Below are 19802 nucleotides of genomic sequence, written 5' to 3'. Positions count from 1 at the left end.
AAAAAATATGAAAATTGAAATATAACAGTAAAGTAACTAAAGGCCAACTAACTTGTGAACTGGATCATTGAATCATAACATTTTAAAATTTTTCGAAATAGCCTTAAAATTGGTTCCGAAATTTAAAAACCTGTCTCAAAAATGTATCAAAATATTTTATTTTCCCCAATCCAGGTTTTAAGAATTTTTTCGATTTTTTCTTTTCTTCTTCTCCACACGATAGCAAACATACACCAAGTTTTGGTTTGACACATCTTCATCACATCATCATCACATACATTATCTTCACGAAATGTTACCAAGAGTGTAAATTTAAAAAGAAATGGCTCTCTGAATATGGAAGTTCAAATCTCCGGACACCACTTTCTTCGCTTGATATTTCACTTTTTCCGTCTTCAACTAGTAAACACATCAAGGGTCAACTTTGTAGTGTAAATAGATGCTATCTTTTCTAAGTTTATGTATACTTTTCGCATGAAAAAATTTAAAACAAAATTCACAAGGGGAGGAAAAAAACGTGTGGGCTCCGAATTGATCAACGCCTACTTCATATGTCCAAAATGACATGAACGGACAAAAATGACCATAAATGGCAAAAATTTAGACAAGTACGAAAATAACAAAAAATGATAAGTCATAATAAAAGGACAATAATAAAATCCTTGAAATATAAAAATACAAAAATTTAAAAATTGTTAAATTTGTCCAAAATATCAAAAACAAAACGAAATTTGTGAAAAATATTTTTTTGTAAAATTTGTCAAATTGTTTGAAATTTTAAAGATATCAAAGGTTACAAAATCGTAACATTAAAAAAAAAACTTAGCTGAAAATGTATCTAAAAACATCTGCTGAATTACTACAATTATTGATCTCAAAATGATGATCGGAAATGGCTCAAAAAATTGTTTTCAAGTTTTCATCAAAATTATTATAAACTTTTGTTAGATCTGTTGTAAAAAATAAGAAATTTGTTTAATTTATAAGATTTTTTCAAAATTTAAAGATATAAAATCAAAAACAAAATAAATGGTTTTAAGACAATTTTGAGGAAATTATACCAAAGTTGTCGGAATATTTCTTGAATTGTTTGTTTCATTTTATTGAAATTCTTCAAAATGCTTTAAAATTATCTTAAAATGCATTTTAATATGTTCACCTTTGAATATATCTATCTTGAAATGGTCTTAAATTTGTGTGAATATTGTGTTAAAATTCCTAACCCGAATTGCGAACTCAAATTGTTTCTTGTTGTAGCAGAATACCCCATGACAGTTTTGAGCTAATTCGGTCAACTTTAAGGGATCATTTAACGAAATGATGCATAAGTTCTAATGTGAATCTCTTCTGATATGATTTTTCGACTCTATAACATTTCGAATTAAACAACGGATTTTATTGAAAAAGCCCCGATTTTCCTGGGTTTTATTCATTCACTTTATTTGCCAAATCAAACAAACAAAACAAATTGTGTTGCAATTTTTTTAATTTATGCAATTTTTTATTTGATTTATTTATTATTTTTTGAGTAAATCTTACAAAAATAATCATGAAAGGTTTTTTGAAAGCCTAAAATACGATTAAAAATCAGCTCATGATGCATCATGCATCATTTTTGAGTATTTCCTGGGTTTTGATCAAATTTGCCTGGATTTTTGGTCGACAATTTTGAATTTGGTCAGAATTTTGCAAGGATTTTAGATCAAATAGCCCGGGATTTGTTCGGCCCCGATAAATTCTGAAAAAATTCTGGCAACCTTATTCGACACAAATGTTTTGAAGACCATAAGTTGATTTAAGCTACCAGACAATTGGGTGCCGAATTGAGGTGTCTTTAGCTGAAGTTTGAGCCAAAATCGGTTAAAAACCACAAGGTATATCTTTATTGAACTTTTTTTGGTAGCTCATAGACATTTGTGGTCTTCAAAACAATTTTACTGAATCATTTGAAAAAAAATTTACCCAAAATTGAAAAACAATCCAATTGTTCAAGTTAAAGCCGAAAAAATGTGTTTTTTTTACAGATTCGATAGAATGCCTATGAACGACATCTTCCAGTTGACCGATTTAAGCACAAAAATCTGCTAGGTCAAGAAATGCATCTTTACATTGTTTTAAAAATGTTCTTAACATTTTTTTTTCAAATTGTGACAATATTGTATCACATTTTTAATTCCAAATTTAAGAAAAAGGAAGATTGAATGTTGTTTCAACATTTCCACAGTGCCTCAAAAACTTTTGTAAATTGGCTCAAAATTCTGTGAAAACTGTGAAAAATGTCTGAAAGTGGTCAATAAATAACTAGAAAAAAAACTTTAATGGTCTTCAGACAGAGTTCAATTGTTGAAAAACTAAATCGGAATCGATTAAGTGTTCTTTAAAAATATCCTCCAATTGTCTCAAAATTTAACAAAATAATTCAATTTCAGAGATATTTTTCAAAAAAGCTCATATTTTTTTTTTTTAATTGTCTTTAACTTGTCCCAGAATTGTGTTACATTTGTTCTAAAATATTTAGAAATGTCGTAAAATTTCTTCAAAATTTCATGAACCTGAATTACTCTGATTTACATTTGAATATTTTCCATTAGGTATATCTCACAATTATTAAAGTTAAATAAACTTTTTAGAACTTATCTTCAAACTGTCTAAAGATTTTTTCCAAAATGCCCTAACAATTTCTCATAACATCTTTTTCATTTCCTCAAAGTTGTTGAAAGAAAAGCAGTCTAAAACTATTTCCAAAATTGTTAAAAAGGACTGTTATATAACTATCTCGAAACAGTTTAGAGTTGTTTGAAAATTATTACAAAATTGACCTAATCGTCTCAAAGAAGTCAACAATCGTATCAACGTTTATTTTCTTTAAGTCAGTTTAAGTGTTAACAAATTTGACATATAATTGTTTTAATATCGGAAAGTGTCCCAATAATTATTTTTCTCAAAAAGAGTCTTAAATTGTACACACCTACTGTCTTTTTTTATAATTTTTAAAGCGTTTCAATGAATGAATCTAACTTTTAACACTTGTTACTTTGTCCTCCATTGCAGGTTCCAGGAGGCTTCTCGTCTGCAAGAAGTGGACTCGTTCCGGAAAGTTTCTAATACCCTGTGTGTGCGATTTCACGCGTGTCTGGAAGTTGCCCTCAGCATCATCATCATCATCTCCGAGTAGCGACGAGAAACCAAAATCAAACTCTACTAGTATCTGCACAAGTCGTCGCAGTGCAAAACAAACGCATAAATTATTCCAAGTAATCGGGGCCACCTCGAAGCAGCAGAATTGGTTGATGCCAGGAGACGCAGCGGCATCACCATCGAAGGCAGAATCCGGAGAGTATCACTAGTTAGCGGCAACAAACCGAAAAGTGCAGTCCGCCATTAAACTTTGACCTTGTATTTGCGGCGCCGCCATTGCGAAAAAAAAACGAAGAAACAAAAAGTTCCCCATTCTCGACGGTATCAACCGAGAATACTGGCCGACCAAAGTAAGAAGAAACCTGAAGAAACAGAACCAGGATTTGTGCTACATTGTGATTTTAACCCCCTATTGTGTTAAATATACACACAATCTCAATCCAATCTTACAAGAAGCAAAGGGGAACCAAGCTTGAAAAGTGAATCGTATTAAACGGCTGATTTTTTTTTTTAATTTTTGATTATTTCTATTTAATCCTACTATTTAAAAAGTAACCAAAACGACTCGCCTTTTTCGATTTGTCGGGAAGCATCGCCAAACGAAACAAAACTACGACGACGACGACGACGACGAAGAATTAAAAAAAAATCCCTCGAAAGCGTTCGACGAATAATTCAATCTGTGATTATATATATTTTTGTTGTTAATTTTAAAAGTAATCGCCTTTTTAATCAACGTAAAAGTTACGTTGCGTGTTGCTAAAATTAAACACGGCAGTAAAAAAAAAGAGTCCTTTCTCGTTTCTGTGAGTGTGAGCTAGTGTGTAGTTTTTCGTACGAGAAATTCGATACGGGAAGGGGAAGAAGTAAACCGCGAGTGAAAGTCAGCACAGAAAAGGGCAAAAGCACTAAAAGTGCACCACACCACGTGCTATAAAATTTAATATTACCCCCCGCAAACAACAAGAAGACCCAACATGTTCAACTCCAACCTCAGCCTGACGGTGCCGCCTCTTTTGGGCATCGATGGAGGCGTCTGCACCACGCCCAGGACACCGGAAATTCTCAACTCGCTGATGGCCATGACAAATCCCCTGGAATATTCGTTCCCAGTGACCAGCAACACCAGCAGTAGTAACAACAGCATCATCATTAACAACAACAACAACAACAACAATGGACAATCCACGTGTGGTGGCACCATTAACTCCAGTGTGACACAGGTGAGAAATTAATTTATGTCACGTCTGACTTGTTTGTTCGACGACGACGACGACGACGACGACGACGACGAGCTCTGTTGGACTAAAAAGGGTACTTTCATAAAACACGTGAACTACTTTCGATTGAGAAGATCCCTCAATAACGTCCCAAGGAAAAAAAAATCGAAGCAAAAATGTTAACGTACTCTGTGAGCGGTTCACTCGTCCCCCCAATACTAATAAAACAATTAATTTGATCTAAAAGGGTACCTATTTACACCGAGTTCTACGAATTGCTCTTCTCGCCCCGGGGAGTTTTATGAATAGAAAGATCCCAACTGATATGTGTGCACATTAGACTAGTTCACTTTTCGGTTTTTTTCGCAGATCAAAGCCGGACTCATATGGGTTGTTCCTCATGCATTTTCAAGTATTTCTGCCAAATTTGAGATCGTTTGAACTAAACTCTGTTCTGCGCAATGAGTTTTCGTGAAAAAAGACCATTTTTCTTGAAAATATTCTTATGAGAGTTCTAGCAAGCCACTGTTAATATTAAACGATAATTTTATGATGCATAGTGGTTGATATTATAACCATTTTTATGAATCTGTTCTAGATAATCGTTCAAAACAAACCGAAAAAATTTAAAAAAATCATAAACTACCAACTTGTACATAAATTTTACTTACAAGTTGAGAGTGAAAAATCTGTAGTAAATCTGAAACAAATCTGTTTCACAAAATCTTTTTTTATTAAGATAGTCCTGTTTATTACCATTCATTTGATGCTTAAAATGTAATTATCGCAAGAATAGGAGCAAAGTTATTAAAATATTTATGCATCAGTTTTTAAATCATAGTTGTGTTCCTATTCAAGTTTTAGCTGCATGCAACATGAAAAACGTGGCATCAAGAGGACTTGCTTACAACTTGATCAAAGCGCGCGCTTTTTTTTACTCCTGGCCCCGTCATGGGGTACTTGATTGAATAAAATATCCTTTCTTGTGCACAAGTTGGTGTGGAGCAAACTTGAATGAAAAATATTTTATCAAATCAAATTTGTTGCAAACATCTTTAAATAATTTGATCGCTATACAACCAATTTGTATATTTATTATATCAATAGAAAGGTAATAAAAAGGGCTAGCTTTACAAAAAAAGATTTTGTGAAACATATTTTTTTCTGATTTACTACAGATTTTTAACTCTCAACTTGTAAGTAAATTTTCTGTACAAGTTGGTAGTTTATGATTTTTTAAATTTTTTCGGTTTGTTTTGAACGATTATCTAGAACAGATTCATAGAAATGGTTAAAATATCAACCACCATGCAACATAAAATGACCATATTATAATAACAGTGGCTTGCTAGAACTCTCATAAGAATATTTTCAAGAAAAATCGACTTTTTTCACGAAAACTCGTTGCGCAGAACAGAGATTAGTTCAAATGATCTCAAAATTGGCAGAAATACTTGAAAATGCAGGAGGAACAACCCATATAAGTCCGGCTTTGATCTGCGAAAAAAGCCGAAAAGTGAACTAGTCTAGTGCACATATTATCACAAAAGCTGTAATCGCTAGAGAGACTTAACTGACAATTTATTATTTTTGAAGAGGTGTTGAAAACATAGGGATTGCCTGGTAAATTTGTGAATATTTCAATCGACGTTTCATACCCTAATAATGCATTTTTCAAGGAAGTGACAGTATACAACGCACACCTGCCCTTTTCACAATATATGCTTAAAGGTTAGAAAATTTGTGGAACTGATAGCCCCATATTCCAGCCCGAGAATTCGCCTGAAAAACTGCGTATTGCTACATGTCCATTTGGGTAGCACCATAGGACCGTACATTTTTTTGTTTATTGATAAAACAACGGACCAGTTCTAAGATTTCTTTATTGAAAGATGAATAATGAATAATGAGAGAGATGACAAAATACGATCAAAATGACAAAAATTACTTAAACGACAATAAAGAAATGACAAAAACGACAAAAATCTTAAAAAAAACAAAAACGAGAATAATGACAAAAATGTCAAAATGTAAATGAGGACAATAACAAAATGACAAAAATAACGACACCGAGAAAATACCGACAAAACGACAATAGTGACAAAAATGACGAAAATGACAGAATGACAAAAACAAAAAAAAAATGACATAAATTGCAAAACGTCAAAAATCACCAAAATGGAAAAAAACAACAAAAACGATTAAATCGACGTAAACGACGATAATGACGAAAATGACCAAAACGACAAAAATGACCAAAAGCGCAAAACCAGGGCTAGAAGCGACCATGCGGTAAAAAAGTAGGGCAAAATAGTTACTTTGAAGTGAAATTAAGGTAAAATTAGTGACCAGATCAAGACGAAAACTAACTAAAAAATGACATTAAAAACAAAAACAAAACGCTTGGAGACAATTCTGTTAATTGAAAAACGTTTTTTGGAAGGCTCTTGGTCTCACTTTTAGAAAAGCAATATGTTGGACAAAAGAGGAACATTTTAAATGAGCTTAGATAATTTAAGAATAGCGACCGCAGAATTCTAAAGTTCTAAAGAAACAATGGGAGGTAACCAAAAGATCGTACTGTTAAGACTAGGATAACTAAGCCCGACAAGAACTTCGAGTTTATCCATTTTCTTTTAAAAAAAACCCAAAATTTTGAAAATTCATTGTATAGTGTATACACCATCAGAATTTTTTCAATGTTACTAAAACAGTTGAAAAAGTCTAAAATTATATTGAAAAAAAATAACAATTCGAAATAAATTTACGGAAACCAAAATTTTCAACAAAATTGTTATATGTGAGAGATCTACAAATGTAAATAAAAAATCAGTACATGTTTAACGAAAAGTTTAAAGAATTTACTTGAAATTGCGATAAGATTTACATTTATATTATAAAATTAATTTGCGGCTTAACGGATAGGGTTAAAGAATTGAAATGAAAGACGGATAGAAGATCAGAAGAAAATTCTAAGGTGGTGAAAAGAGCGAAGAGCGGTCGAACCATCCATAATTAACTGTATCGAAAAACGTAGTGCCTCCTCTATTGGGCCTATGTGGTCAAGCTCCTATTTCAAATGCTCTTCGCTCTTTTCACCACCTTAGAATTTTCTTCTGATCTTCTATCCGTCTTTCATTTCAACTCTTTAACCCTCACCGATAAAGCCGCAAATTAATTTCTAAAAACAAATTCCCGGTGATTTCTCTTCTTAGATTTACATTTATAGAAATTTCATTTCATGAGTCACGAAATTAAAAATTGGGAGGTCCTTATGAAAAAGTGACAAAACAATGATAGAGGTTTGAAAAAAGATAAAGGACGAAATGTTGACAGAAGATTGACAATTACAGAAGCTTGGCGAAAAAATTGACTTAAGATGATTATAACACAAAAAAGACTAAATAATTTACGAGACTAATCTTCAAGGTAGAATATAATTTTTCAAATTTAAAACTTACTCAAAGAGAATTTACTTACAAAAATAGAACAACACTGCACACTTTATTGCATGATTCACATATCAATCATTAGAAAGATTTTCTAGAAAAAATTATGTTCAAAAAATGTGTTGTCGTGAAACAATATAATGTTTTTAATAATGAGTAGAAAAAGTTTAGAAAAAAAGCTCAGTTGTAAGGAAATTATATACAAAATAGTGATTTTAGGGACCAAATTTCAAAAAAAGTAACTTCTGAGTGACCAGCCTGAAAAAAGTGACAAAGTTACTAAAAAGTGACCAACTTCTAGCCCTGCAAAACTGAAAAAAAATTTAATAGAAATATTTTACATCAACAAGGCGCAAAAAATGTCATCAGTGACAAAAATGCCTAAAACGAAAAAATTCACAAAAACGACAGAAATCTCAAAAACAGCTAAAGCTGAAAAATGTCTAAATGAAAACGACAACGATCACAAAAAACGACAATAATGACAAAAAAGGAAAATAATAAGAAAAAAAAAACAATGACAAAAATGCCATAAAAATGATAATCATGACATAAAAAAAGCAAAAATAACAAATATGAAATGAAAAAAGTGAAAACATTTATAAAAATAAATCAAATGCCAAAACGACTTTTTGGTTTTTTTTTTAATTTTTGTCATGTGTGGCAACTTCAGTAGTTATAATCTTATTCATCATTTATTCCTTAGTTTTATTACAAAATTTTCTTCTTTTTTGTCATTTCTGATATTTTTATCTTTTTTTTTCTTTTATCATTCATTTGGACAGCTTGCACTTTTTTATCACTTGTGCTATTTCAGGTAGTTTTCAATTTAAGTGGTTTGATTTTAATTTTTTTTTTATTTATCTTTTGCCATGATAATAGAAGGAATTTTAATTTTGTGTAATTTTCAGTATTTTTCAAATATTTTTAATTTTTTACATTTTTAATTTACGTCATTCTATGTCGATCTTTTTTTTTGGAAATAGTGAAAAATCGACTACTTCCCAACATCAAACTGATCTCAAATTTTTTTTTAAACTGAAAACCTCTCGGTGCCAGAGCCGTAGGAAGAACAGCCTCATGGAGGGGGTTTTGGTCACTGATCATTTCTTGGAAAAAAATCTCAAACATTTCACAATGGCGAAAAAGTGTATAAATCACGAAGAAATTCAATATGTTCCCTTCTAAACAAAACAAAACGTTTCAGACGCCGCACGAGCTAACGAACGGAGTCATAGTGCCTTTTTAACCCCTAATTCTTCTATATTTTGTAAACGATCCAGTAAAAAAACTTATTTAGTTTTGAACAATAATAAAAATTTCTTATTTAAGAGGAGAAATCACCGTGAATTTGTTTTATGAAATTATAGAAGATAGAAGATCAGAAGAAAATTCTAAGGTGGTGAAAAGAGCGAAGAGCATTTGAAATAGAAGCTTGACCACATACTCTTTTCACCACCTTAGAATTTTCTTCTGATCTTCTATCCGTCTTTCATTTTCAACTCTTTAACCCTCACCGATACAGCCGCAAATTAATTTCATATAAAATTTTTTTTCTGAGGAGTCCAACGGAGGCTGTTTGAGCCATCGCAAGCTTTGGAAAATTGAGTTATGGATGTTTTACCCTCAATTCCCTTACACTTTTCAAATTGTTCAGAAAAAGCACGTTCGGACTTGAAAATTTGGAACCAAATGGGACGTGTTTTGTGTGATTTTTTCCGTGGAATCCACCGCACGGATTGGAAACTGGAGTTATGGCTATTTTACCCTCCATTTCTCAACATTTTTCAAATAGTTCAGAAAAAGTATGTTCGGACTCAAAAATTTGAAGAAAATGAGACGTATCTTGTGTGATTTCTTCCGATGAATTCAACGAAGCCTTTTTGAGCTACCGGACGCATGAGAAACTGAAGTTATGGCTGTTTTACCCTCATGTCCCTTACATTTTTCAAATAGTCAGAAAAAGCATATTCGAACTTGGAAATTTTGAACCAACCGAGACTTATCTTATGCGATTTTTTCCGCAAAATTCAATAAAGGCTGTTCGAGTTACCGTATACTTCGGAAAATGTCTGTTTTTACCCTCGATTCCTCTAAATTTTTCAATTATTTCAGAAAACACATGTTCGGACTTGAAATTTTTGAATAAAACGGGACGTATCTTATGTGATTTTTTTCCGAAAAATCCAACGAAGCCTATTTGAGCCACCGCACGGATTGAAAACATGAGTTATGGCTGTTTTACCCTCAATTTCCAAACATTTTTCAAATAGTAGGTACCAAAAAAGCATATTCGGACTTGAAATTTTTTGACCAAATGGGACGTTTCTTGTGTGACTTTTTTCTAGGATTCCAACGAAACCTATTACAGCAACCGCACGAATTGGAAACAGGAGTTATGGCTGTTTTACCTTCAATTTTCTGAATTTATTCAAACATGTGAGGAAATTGAGGGTAAAACAGCCATAACTTCTGTTTCCAATACGTGCGGTAGCCTCAATAGGCTTTGTTGGATTCCTCAGAAGAAATGACACAAGATACGTCCCATTTTGTTCAAAGTTTTAAGTTCGAATATACTTTTTCTGAACTATTTGAAAAGTTTTGGGAAATTAAGGAAAAAACAGCCATAACTCCATTTTCCAATCCGTGCGGTGGCTCAAACCGCCTTCATTAGATTTCTCGGAAAAAATCGCATAAGATATTTGGTTCAAAATTTGCATTGCAAAAATGCATTCTTCGGATGAAATATTTGTCATAGTTTTGGCTTTAAGAAAAACCGTTTTCAAAAGAAATCGGCCGAAGGGGACCAAAGTTATTCATGAAAAACTGGATTTTCATGTTCCTTCCGAATAAAATGTCTCAAAATCCCATACAAACTTTAGGCTCGTTGAGTGACCCCTTCCCGTGATCTGATCTGGTTTAAATTTGGCATGAGACCTTGTACTAGGCCTAGGATCAATTTAAGCCTGCAGCGCATAACTTTTTCAAATGTCGGGTCATTTGGGGCACTTTAATGTACATTATAAAATCTTTTATATTCTAAGCTTAATTTATTTGACTAAGCCTAAAGTAACAAAACAGGGAAATTACTTTCATCGGTGTTTAAAATTTTTGAATTTGCTCAATTTGCTTATTCGATTTGAGCATAGAAAAACTTTTTTCAAGAAAGCCTTCAATCCAAAAACATATTTATGCTATGCTTAAATCAAATAAGCTGAATCTACAAAACTCTTGAGAAAATTCAGAGATATCCTCCATCGATGAAAATTGTGATTTTCAGATATCAACAAAAAAATATTATACATAAGTCTGCGATCTTTTGCTGTTCGAATTCCTCAACAAAATAGTCATCATGATATTTTTATCTTGATTGTAAAACTCGTTTACGAGCTGAATCTGATCCTGAGTTTGGAATATTAATTCTAAATCTGAATTCTGAACCTTAATTTCTAAATTTGAATTTTGAATCTATTTACAAATTTCAATATGATCTCCTAATAAAAATTTCAAATAAAAATTATAAATTTGAACAAAAATGTGCTTCATAATCAGAATTTATAATTTAAATTTTAAAGTTTTTGATCTCAATCTGGATTCCTCGTTTCAATTATTGATTTCTAATCCGTTTTGTAAATCTTAATTTGAAATATAAATTTCGAATTATGAATTTTTCAATTCTGTTTCGAAAGTTTGTTAGGTTTGAAACCAGCATAAGAACTAAGTACATGAACTTTGAATGTGAGTACGAAACAAAAACTGAGGATACTTCCTAATTTTCCTTTTTTCAACATTCGAAAAATACAAATTATTTAAAAAATATGAAAAACGCATATAACACACTCCACGCGGTTGTAAAGCTCACAAGTGAATTTCATCCGTTCGCGAATCAAACAATCTCGAACTCGTCATTAATTTTAATAATTGAAATCACACAGAACCAACGAAATAAAAAGAAAAAATAGTGTTTAATATGTTTTATATAGTTTCGAAAATCAAAGTTTTTGATGAAAAAAGTGCAAATTTTGACAATTTTCACAAAAAAAAATTAAATAAAAAATATGGATTGATTTTATTCCAACCAACATATAATGCTTCATTGAGTGGAAAAAAAATATTTTTTTTCATATCCAGTGGAATTCTTCTAAACAGCGATCATAATCAGACGCAAAAGAGTGAATTCACGTCACAAAAATGGAACCTCTTTGATTTATGAAAAAAATTTAAAATTTAATAACAAAAACAATAAATTTCACGTCACAAAATTTGATTTTTGTAGAATTGTCTAAAAGAAATATGTTCTGAAAGCTGTTTATGGTCTCCATATGGTCGGATTTTTACAAATTAAACATAATTTGGTTGATTTTTTTTAAAGAGTTCGTTACTTTCAGAACTGTTAATGCAGAATAACAATAAATCACTTTTAAAAGTGTACATTAAATTTGAAAGCTCTGAAGAATGGTTCAGAATAACTTGAAATTTTGTTTCGTGAATTCAGTCCACAAGGCTGTTTTGTTTAAACTGAGTGAATTCATGGCACAATTTTATAGAGGCATTACTTTGTTTGTAAATGTTTAATCAAGAAGCTACGCACAGTAAATTTTGGGTATTTGTTTTCTCTACAACTTATTTGAAGACTATTGCCACAGAGAGAACAGGAAATCAAAGTTATATGTACTGAAGTCAAAAATGGTCAATTATAGCGTGAATTAGGGCGATGGGGTTGAACCCCCAAATCTATACACAGTAGATTGAGTTGATTCAGAGTATTTTTAAATTTCTCAAACCCTGGTGCCTTAAAAGCTTCGTTTTGGTTCAAAACTACTCCATGACTTTTTGCAGAATTTTTAAGTAAAGTTTATATGAGTATATTTGGGCTTTTAGGTTGGTTTGGGAAAATTGAATATTTTGTGCTGAATAATCAACATCATTCTTGTTTCTTCCGTGGAACCGAGCCCGCTAATGGTTTTTGTACCAATTTATAAATTCTCTAAGGAAGAGTCTAGGCTGAATAACTTTGTTGAAGATCGTAATTTCGTATCTTATTAGGTAAAAAGTTATAAGTTATTAGGTAAAAAAGTTATAACACGTTTTGGGAAATTACAAAATGCCCCTAAATCGACTCAGTATAATGCACAGTGCTATATATTTTTAACTGATAGCCGACTTTAAAAACGAATCAACGACTCGGCCCTGTAAATCTTCCCAGCCATGTTAAACCATTCAACAATACACATACGAATACGCACGTGTGACTGGCGCTCGTTTTTTGCCAAAAGTGCCAGCCGGCCTTCCCTCCTCCATTCAATTTGCGGGGGAGGACCACACTGACTGACCATGGACATTTGTGTACGATATGCATAGTCGTCTCTCCCGCGCACTCAGAGAGATCTGCATTCAACATTGTTTGAATGAATCGAAGCTTCCATGTGCGGCAGTGCTGTGCTGTGGCCTGTGGCATGTCTCGCCCGAATCGCGAATCTTCGTGTTGGGGCAATAAAATGTTTTAATGTATGGCGGCGATTGTACCAGAACACGTAGAAATGGAAGTGCCCTGGCGCGACTTTGTTGCTCTGAGGTACTTAGGAACGTGCATAAATCCACCTCTGCTATCTTCGCTGGACCGGATGGAACCGGTGCAAAAGTTGCAACTTTTTACAAGCTTAACTCTTTCGTCATATTTAGGTAGGTATATGGAATAAAAAGGTCGAGTTTTTATTGTTTATCAGCGACCACCTTAAGAGGTTTGATTGTTTTTTTTTAGTCCTTCAAAAGCTGGACTCAAATGACTTACTACGTTTCGACTACCTATTTAATAATTTTTATTTCCAGAATATTTTACCAATTAATTTTAACTTCTCTAAAAAAAAGTCACGAAGTTCATGAACAACGGCAATACAAAAAGGTTCATATTAAAGACCCACACAACAACACCACTGTTTTCACTGGAAATAGGTTAGACCGTACGGGGAGAATGGAACATAAAAATTTATTGCTTTATGAGATTCAATAAAAATGCGTTCGTTCGTTCGAAGAATTTGGCGCGTATAATTTTCATTTTGTTGCTTCGTTGGCGCTTGTGTTAATCGTATTGGGTAAATTTCATTCTAGGACTCACTTTCTTGGTATAGATAGTTATGCTTACTGGCTGCTCAATTACTGTCTAAATGCGACAATGTGACGCAAACGCCTGCCAGAAAATTGACCAATATTTTAGTTAACATTTTACATAAAGAACAAAGGTTCGAAAAAGGATTGGAAATTTTTTTTTCTTAATTCTTGTCTAACAGTTTTTAACAAATTTGTTACCAGAGAATTTTACAATAAGTTCCATATATTGAAGTTAGTTTATTTGTAAAAGAGATTGTCGTCAAATGAAATTTAACATTTTTCCATAATAAAAATCCTTCAAAGAAAAACAATTGCGGTTATTTGAATGTATGGATGTTTCCCTCACGTCCAGTTTGTAAACTTATATTTGTTTCTAAGAAAAGATTGGCAGCTCAACACGAGTTTGAGCATTTCAAATTTCTAAAAGATTGATCAGTGAATTTCATTTCAGTCCTAAACTTAGTACTCTCACAAATCAGACTCTACTCCAATAATGATCTTCCTCGGAGGTGAAATTATCGGCATAAGATTCTATGCCAGGCCGGCACTTACAAGCTTTCTCATCGCTGGTATTGTGAAAGAAACCTTACTAAACATATCGCATATCATATCACGAGACAAAGCAGGATGGAAACAATCAGCCAGCAAGGATATTGTCAAATGATGTACCGAGCGCTGCGTGAGTATGTAAACCGGCATTAGAAAAAAAATCATTACATTGTTTCCAACTCCAGCCAGCCAAACAACCACCGGCTAAGATGTCCGGTGCACCCAGGTGGTAAATCCTTTTTACGAATTGCATTCCAACACTGAAAATCGAAAATACCCAAACTTGAGAACTGCCACCCGCCAAACCTAAGTTCAAGATTGACAACTTAAGTTCGTGAAAAAAATCACAGCTTGCCAATACGCCAAACTTATCCTTCAAGCGGAGAACTGTTTTTGGGGGGGTTTTTGTTGTAAGCTCATATGATTCTGTTACCTCCATCGTGGCAGATTTAGGTTTGGGGGGTAAGTTCAACGCGAAGAACTGTTTTTTTTTGGGGATAACTTTTATTCCCGCTTCACTCGCACAAAGTCTCGCATATACGATGATGTAGCTGCCTCTCTCATCAACTCTCCGGTGGTCGAGCGGTTAGCATCCTGAGATGGTAATCGTAGAGCCATTGCAGGTATGGGTGTGATTCCCGTACCTGCAGTCATTTTTTTTATTTTGATTTCCATTTTATTGCGGTATTAGATTTTGGGGGATGAGTTCTCCTATAAGAGCTTAACTTTGGGTTATGCCTCCAATAGCCAAACCTGTAGGGAGGGAGTTTCATTCGGGTTGGCGGGGAAAGTTCTCAAGTTTGGATATTTTCGAGGTTCAGTGAAGGAACGGCGAGCCAGTATGCTACTCTGCTGCCGTGATATGACGAAGTGACGAATAAACCATTTTGTGTTTTCGTCAATAAAAGCGATTTTCTCTTTTAGCTTATTATTCATTACTCCAGGATTTTTAACGAAATATAATCTGTACAATCTGTTCTAAAATGTATCTAAAATAAAGCCTTTCGGATTACAATTCCTTATTTTGCCTACATAAGTTTTTAAAACACATTAGTCACTTCGGCGTAAAAACGAAAGTTTTGTTTTAACGATTATACGCCAAAGTGACTAATGTCCTACTAACTATGGTAGTTAGTAGGCTTGTGCAAACTTCCGAATCAAAAAAATTGAACAATTTTGGCTATTTCATTATTATTATTGGCAGTTGGAACTTATTCAAGCGTTTTCGAGCGAGGAGGTGGGTATTTTTGAAGATATCTGAGAGTTTGAAGAGATGTTGGGAACAATAAATGAGAAATGAAATATTTCATCGATACGAACAAAATAACTGTATGTACCTACTTAAAATTTGTTTGAATTTCCACCAGCTGCAAACGTACCTAAACCAACAAAATAAAAACAGGCTGCAAAAGGGCCAAAAAAATATGCCAAGGCGATGAGTCCTCCGCTTAACTACAATGAATTTCGGGAGATGTTCTACGAAAGAATCTATTTTGAAGAATTTTAACTAATTAAAATTGTGCTTTTATTCAATAAACAAATTAATCGTAATTAGTGCACAACGTTTCGTTGCGCACTAACGAAGAGTTTTAACCCTTCATTTTATAATATTTAATATTTTCTGTATAAAACTCATTAAGAAAATTTAAAAAAAATGTATTGATTTTTGCAATTTTTCTTTTTTTATTCCATCATCGAACAACTCCACACTCAAAGTACTTCTGCGTGAAATTGATTTGCTGGAAAATGTAAAAACCTATTTCCTGAAAATATATAAATTTGTAAAAAATTAACATATCAAATTTGATAAAATAAAAAATGATCGCCTTAAAAAAATTGAATTATTTTATATGGGACCCCCCCATTTACTAAGGTGGGAGGGGGGTCTTTTCTTTTAAAATTTCATCATGTCAGGATTCAGGATAGATTTATGTCCTAAATTTAATGAAAATCGCTTCAAATGTATTAGAACTGCTAGAGTTTTCCGTATCTCTCCCATGGATTAAGGGATATTAGTCACATCGGCGTCAAAATGGCACATTCGTCACTTCGTTTTTCTGAATTTACTCGAAAACTATTTGGAATATCAAAAAACTTTTCAGAGCATTTGAAAGCTTTTAAAAATCTGTATAAAATGACGTCAAAAAGTAAAAACCGATAAAAATGGATGTTCGTCACTTCGTCATATCACGGCAGTCTGGGTCCATGGGTGCAATTGGTCTACTCTACAGGGTGTTCAATAAGTACGAATACAAATTAAAATAACGGTAATTCAAAATCCACTGGACAGATTATTTTTTACTTAAATGGAAAGGTTATACAATGATGGTCAATCACACCTTTTGTTTAGGAAACTTTTTACCTTAAACCAATTATAGAGCTTCAGCGGATTCTCGAGTCCTCCATACGCGGCACGCTCCTATATTGTTGAAATTTCGTTCCCCATAAGAATGCTGACGATTTTTATAGAAAGTCAAAAAAAGGTTTCCTGTAATTGTTTATTTTCGACAACATGTATACTATAACTAACCAATCCAAGAGAGTTATATTTGAAGGGCAAGGCACTTTTCATTTTGAGCCAATATTTCCAAAAACCTATATTGTATTTATTAATTGGAATTTTTTGCCTGTACCAGTACTTGCGGTGTAAAAAGGCTGATAAAAAACGAACACTTAATGAAAACTAATTCTTCGACACAAGGGATAGATTGTCTGATAATAGCACAAAGTTACTCTAAAAAAAAGTTAGATGTATACGCTACGGCTTTACCACACCATTTGGTTAAAAAGTGTATTCGAACTTATTGAACACTCTGTAGATACGATGTACCCCTACGCCATAAAGTCAACCTCGGGCCTCTGGTCATAATTCCCATCCGGACCTGCATCGAAGGCTGTACCCAAGATGGGTGACCAAGTTCGCGCTTAAGCGCTCATCGGCTTACTCAATGTGAAGTCCAAACTCCAGCATATATACCCTGCTTTCCGTTACGATTCAAGACTAAGGACCTCTCCTCCGGCCTTTACCTGTAACTCGAGGCTCGCTTGATTTTCGCGACTATCGTGCTCTCCGCTTCTGTTCGAGACCACTGCAAGAGACCAATGACCTTTCCTCTAACTACTCGAGATCTTGGCTCAGCTTGGTTTATCTCGAGGCCTCCTCCTCTTTACCCGTCCGTGTGCCGAATTGATAGCAGGTTATCCTAGACTCGCGCTTGTCACAGCACACGTACGGGTCTTTTACGCTTACGACTTAGATGAATCCCGACGGCAACGTGAGGCCTCTGTACCAAAGAATATTCCGCGACATGAATATTCTTCCTCCTATGAGTTCGACTGCGGAGAAGGTCATGTCTTATCCCCGCAGCCTCCGTCGCAGAGGGCGCGTTCGACTCGGATACTCCGCGACGGTAACGGTGGAGATATCCTACACACAGACGCGCGACGTACCAGGCAGCTCAACATACGCAGAAGGTAGAGTCTTATCTTTGTATGCTTTGCTACCAGGTTCGGACGCACACTACTCAGAAGTTCCCCAACGAAGGAGTCACCCTACACCGGTTGCGGACTGGCGCTGGTTCCAACTCCTCTGCAGGGCAGTCATGATCCGGGTGGATTCATCGCTGACCACGCGTAAAGTAATGGCATCCTCACACATCCTCCGCACGATGTTGTCGGCTGTCGTGTCTGGTCCGCAGGTGGCAAGCATGTTAGTGCGTACCTCGGACAGTTGAACACTACGTGCTCTGGTGTCTCAACTGTGTCACCGCAGGTTGGGCAGGATTGCGAGGCCACGTGTCCAAACCAATGCATGGTGGTACTGCATAAAGCATCCGTGACCAGTCAGGAACTGTGTTATGCAGAAATCCACTTCTCCATGTCTATGACGTTAGAGATCAAGCGATAGGTCCACTGGCTGCGTTCCGAGCTGTCCCACTAGTGCTGCCAGCTGGACATCGAGGCCTCTCTGACATGTTTCCGCACATCGGGTATGTGCATGTGTTCGTAGCAGAATATCTTTCTCTAGCAAGACCGAGATGGGCATGAACCCCGCCACGACATCAGCAGCTACCGAGGACACCGTTCGGTATGCGCTGATAACTCGCAGGTTCATCAGCCGCTGTACGCTGCAGGAATTTTGCAGATTACACTGCCTGCCAGGTACTTGATCGCACGAATCCAAGCGCACGGTCCAGCTGCGATCGTCCCTGATTGTGCTGAAATCAGGTTGATGAGAAAAACGCAAGCTCTTGGTGCGCATCCAACTTTCCACCTTCTCAATGGCTACCGTGGCGAGTGGCTGGACCTCTACGATTGATGGGTCCGATGCCAGGAGACCCACGTCGTCGGCTAATCCCACAAGTCTCACTCCCGTGTGGAGGCGCAGTCACAGCAGTTCGTCGTAAACGATGTTCCACAATACCGCGCCAAGTATCGATCCTTGTGGAACCCCTGCCAAGACACTCACTGTTTCCAATCCCTCACTGGTCATATACTGTAGTTGGCGATTACGGAAGTAACACTCCACCATCCTACAGATATAAGCCGGAATCCTCATACGAATGAGCGACGACGCAATACGTAAGATAGGTCCAAACGTTTCGAGCTACTTTTGGCGTTTCGCTCCTCCTCAGTGGACCTTAAAATTAATTTTATTAATAGTATAATTTTCCATTTTACAAGAACTTATTATCTTACTTTATCTAGCGATCGTCGTACTGTTATTCGCTGTCTGTTGTTTGTTTTTGATGTTATGTTTACATTGATCTGTCAGTGTCTTGATCTTTGGTAAAATGGAGTTGTATGCTGATTTGAAGTTAATTGAATCTTTCTGTTTGTTAACAACGTCGTTGTCGCCCCTAATTTTAATGTGAAACATTTCTGCACAGATTCTGGTGTTGTACTTCGAGACTTTTTCTAAAATTTTGGTATTTTTAAAATCAAAAACATGACCGTGCTCGATGCTATGTTGTGCAAGTCCGGTTCCTCCTATTTTTTTGTTTTTAACATCGTTTTTATGTTGTTCCAATCTTTTTTGTAAGAATTGACTTGTTTCTCCAATGTAGGATTTTTCACATCCTCCACATTTTATGTTATAAACCACATTTGCTGTTTTATCTTTTGGTATTTTGTCTTTAGTTTTTGTGAAAATAGTGTTCTTAACTTTGTTTAAAGATTGGAAGGCTACATTAATATCGTATTGTTTAAAATATCTGGCTAGTTTCTCACCTAGACCTGCACAGTATGGAATTGTAATAAAATTTTTGGGTTGCTCATTTTTTGTTTCACTCAGACTGTTGTACATTTTGTGGGTTCGTTCTTTTATAATTTTTGTAAC

General features: G+C 34.6%; 1 protein-coding gene across 1 annotated transcript in view; it reads left to right on the top strand.

The window, feature by feature from the left end:
• LOC129753202 (activating transcription factor 3) overlaps nucleotides 1-19802 on the top strand; it is a 181470-nt gene that overhangs the window by 135536 nt on the left and 26132 nt on the right. The window contains exon 2 of the mRNA XM_055749001.1: nucleotides 3052-4361. Coding sequence (XP_055604976.1) covers nucleotides 4116-4361 — 246 coding nt within the window. The 5' untranslated portion in view covers nucleotides 3052-4115. The remainder of the gene's footprint in view (nucleotides 1-3051; nucleotides 4362-19802) is intronic.

Source organism: Uranotaenia lowii, chromosome 3 (genome assembly GCF_029784155.1).
Source record: "Uranotaenia lowii strain MFRU-FL chromosome 3, ASM2978415v1, whole genome shotgun sequence".
Classification (NCBI taxonomy): domain Eukaryota; kingdom Metazoa; phylum Arthropoda; class Insecta; order Diptera; family Culicidae; genus Uranotaenia; species Uranotaenia lowii.
The sequence above is the reverse complement of the archived record's forward strand: the minus strand, read 5'-3'. Positions and strand labels throughout refer to the sequence as shown.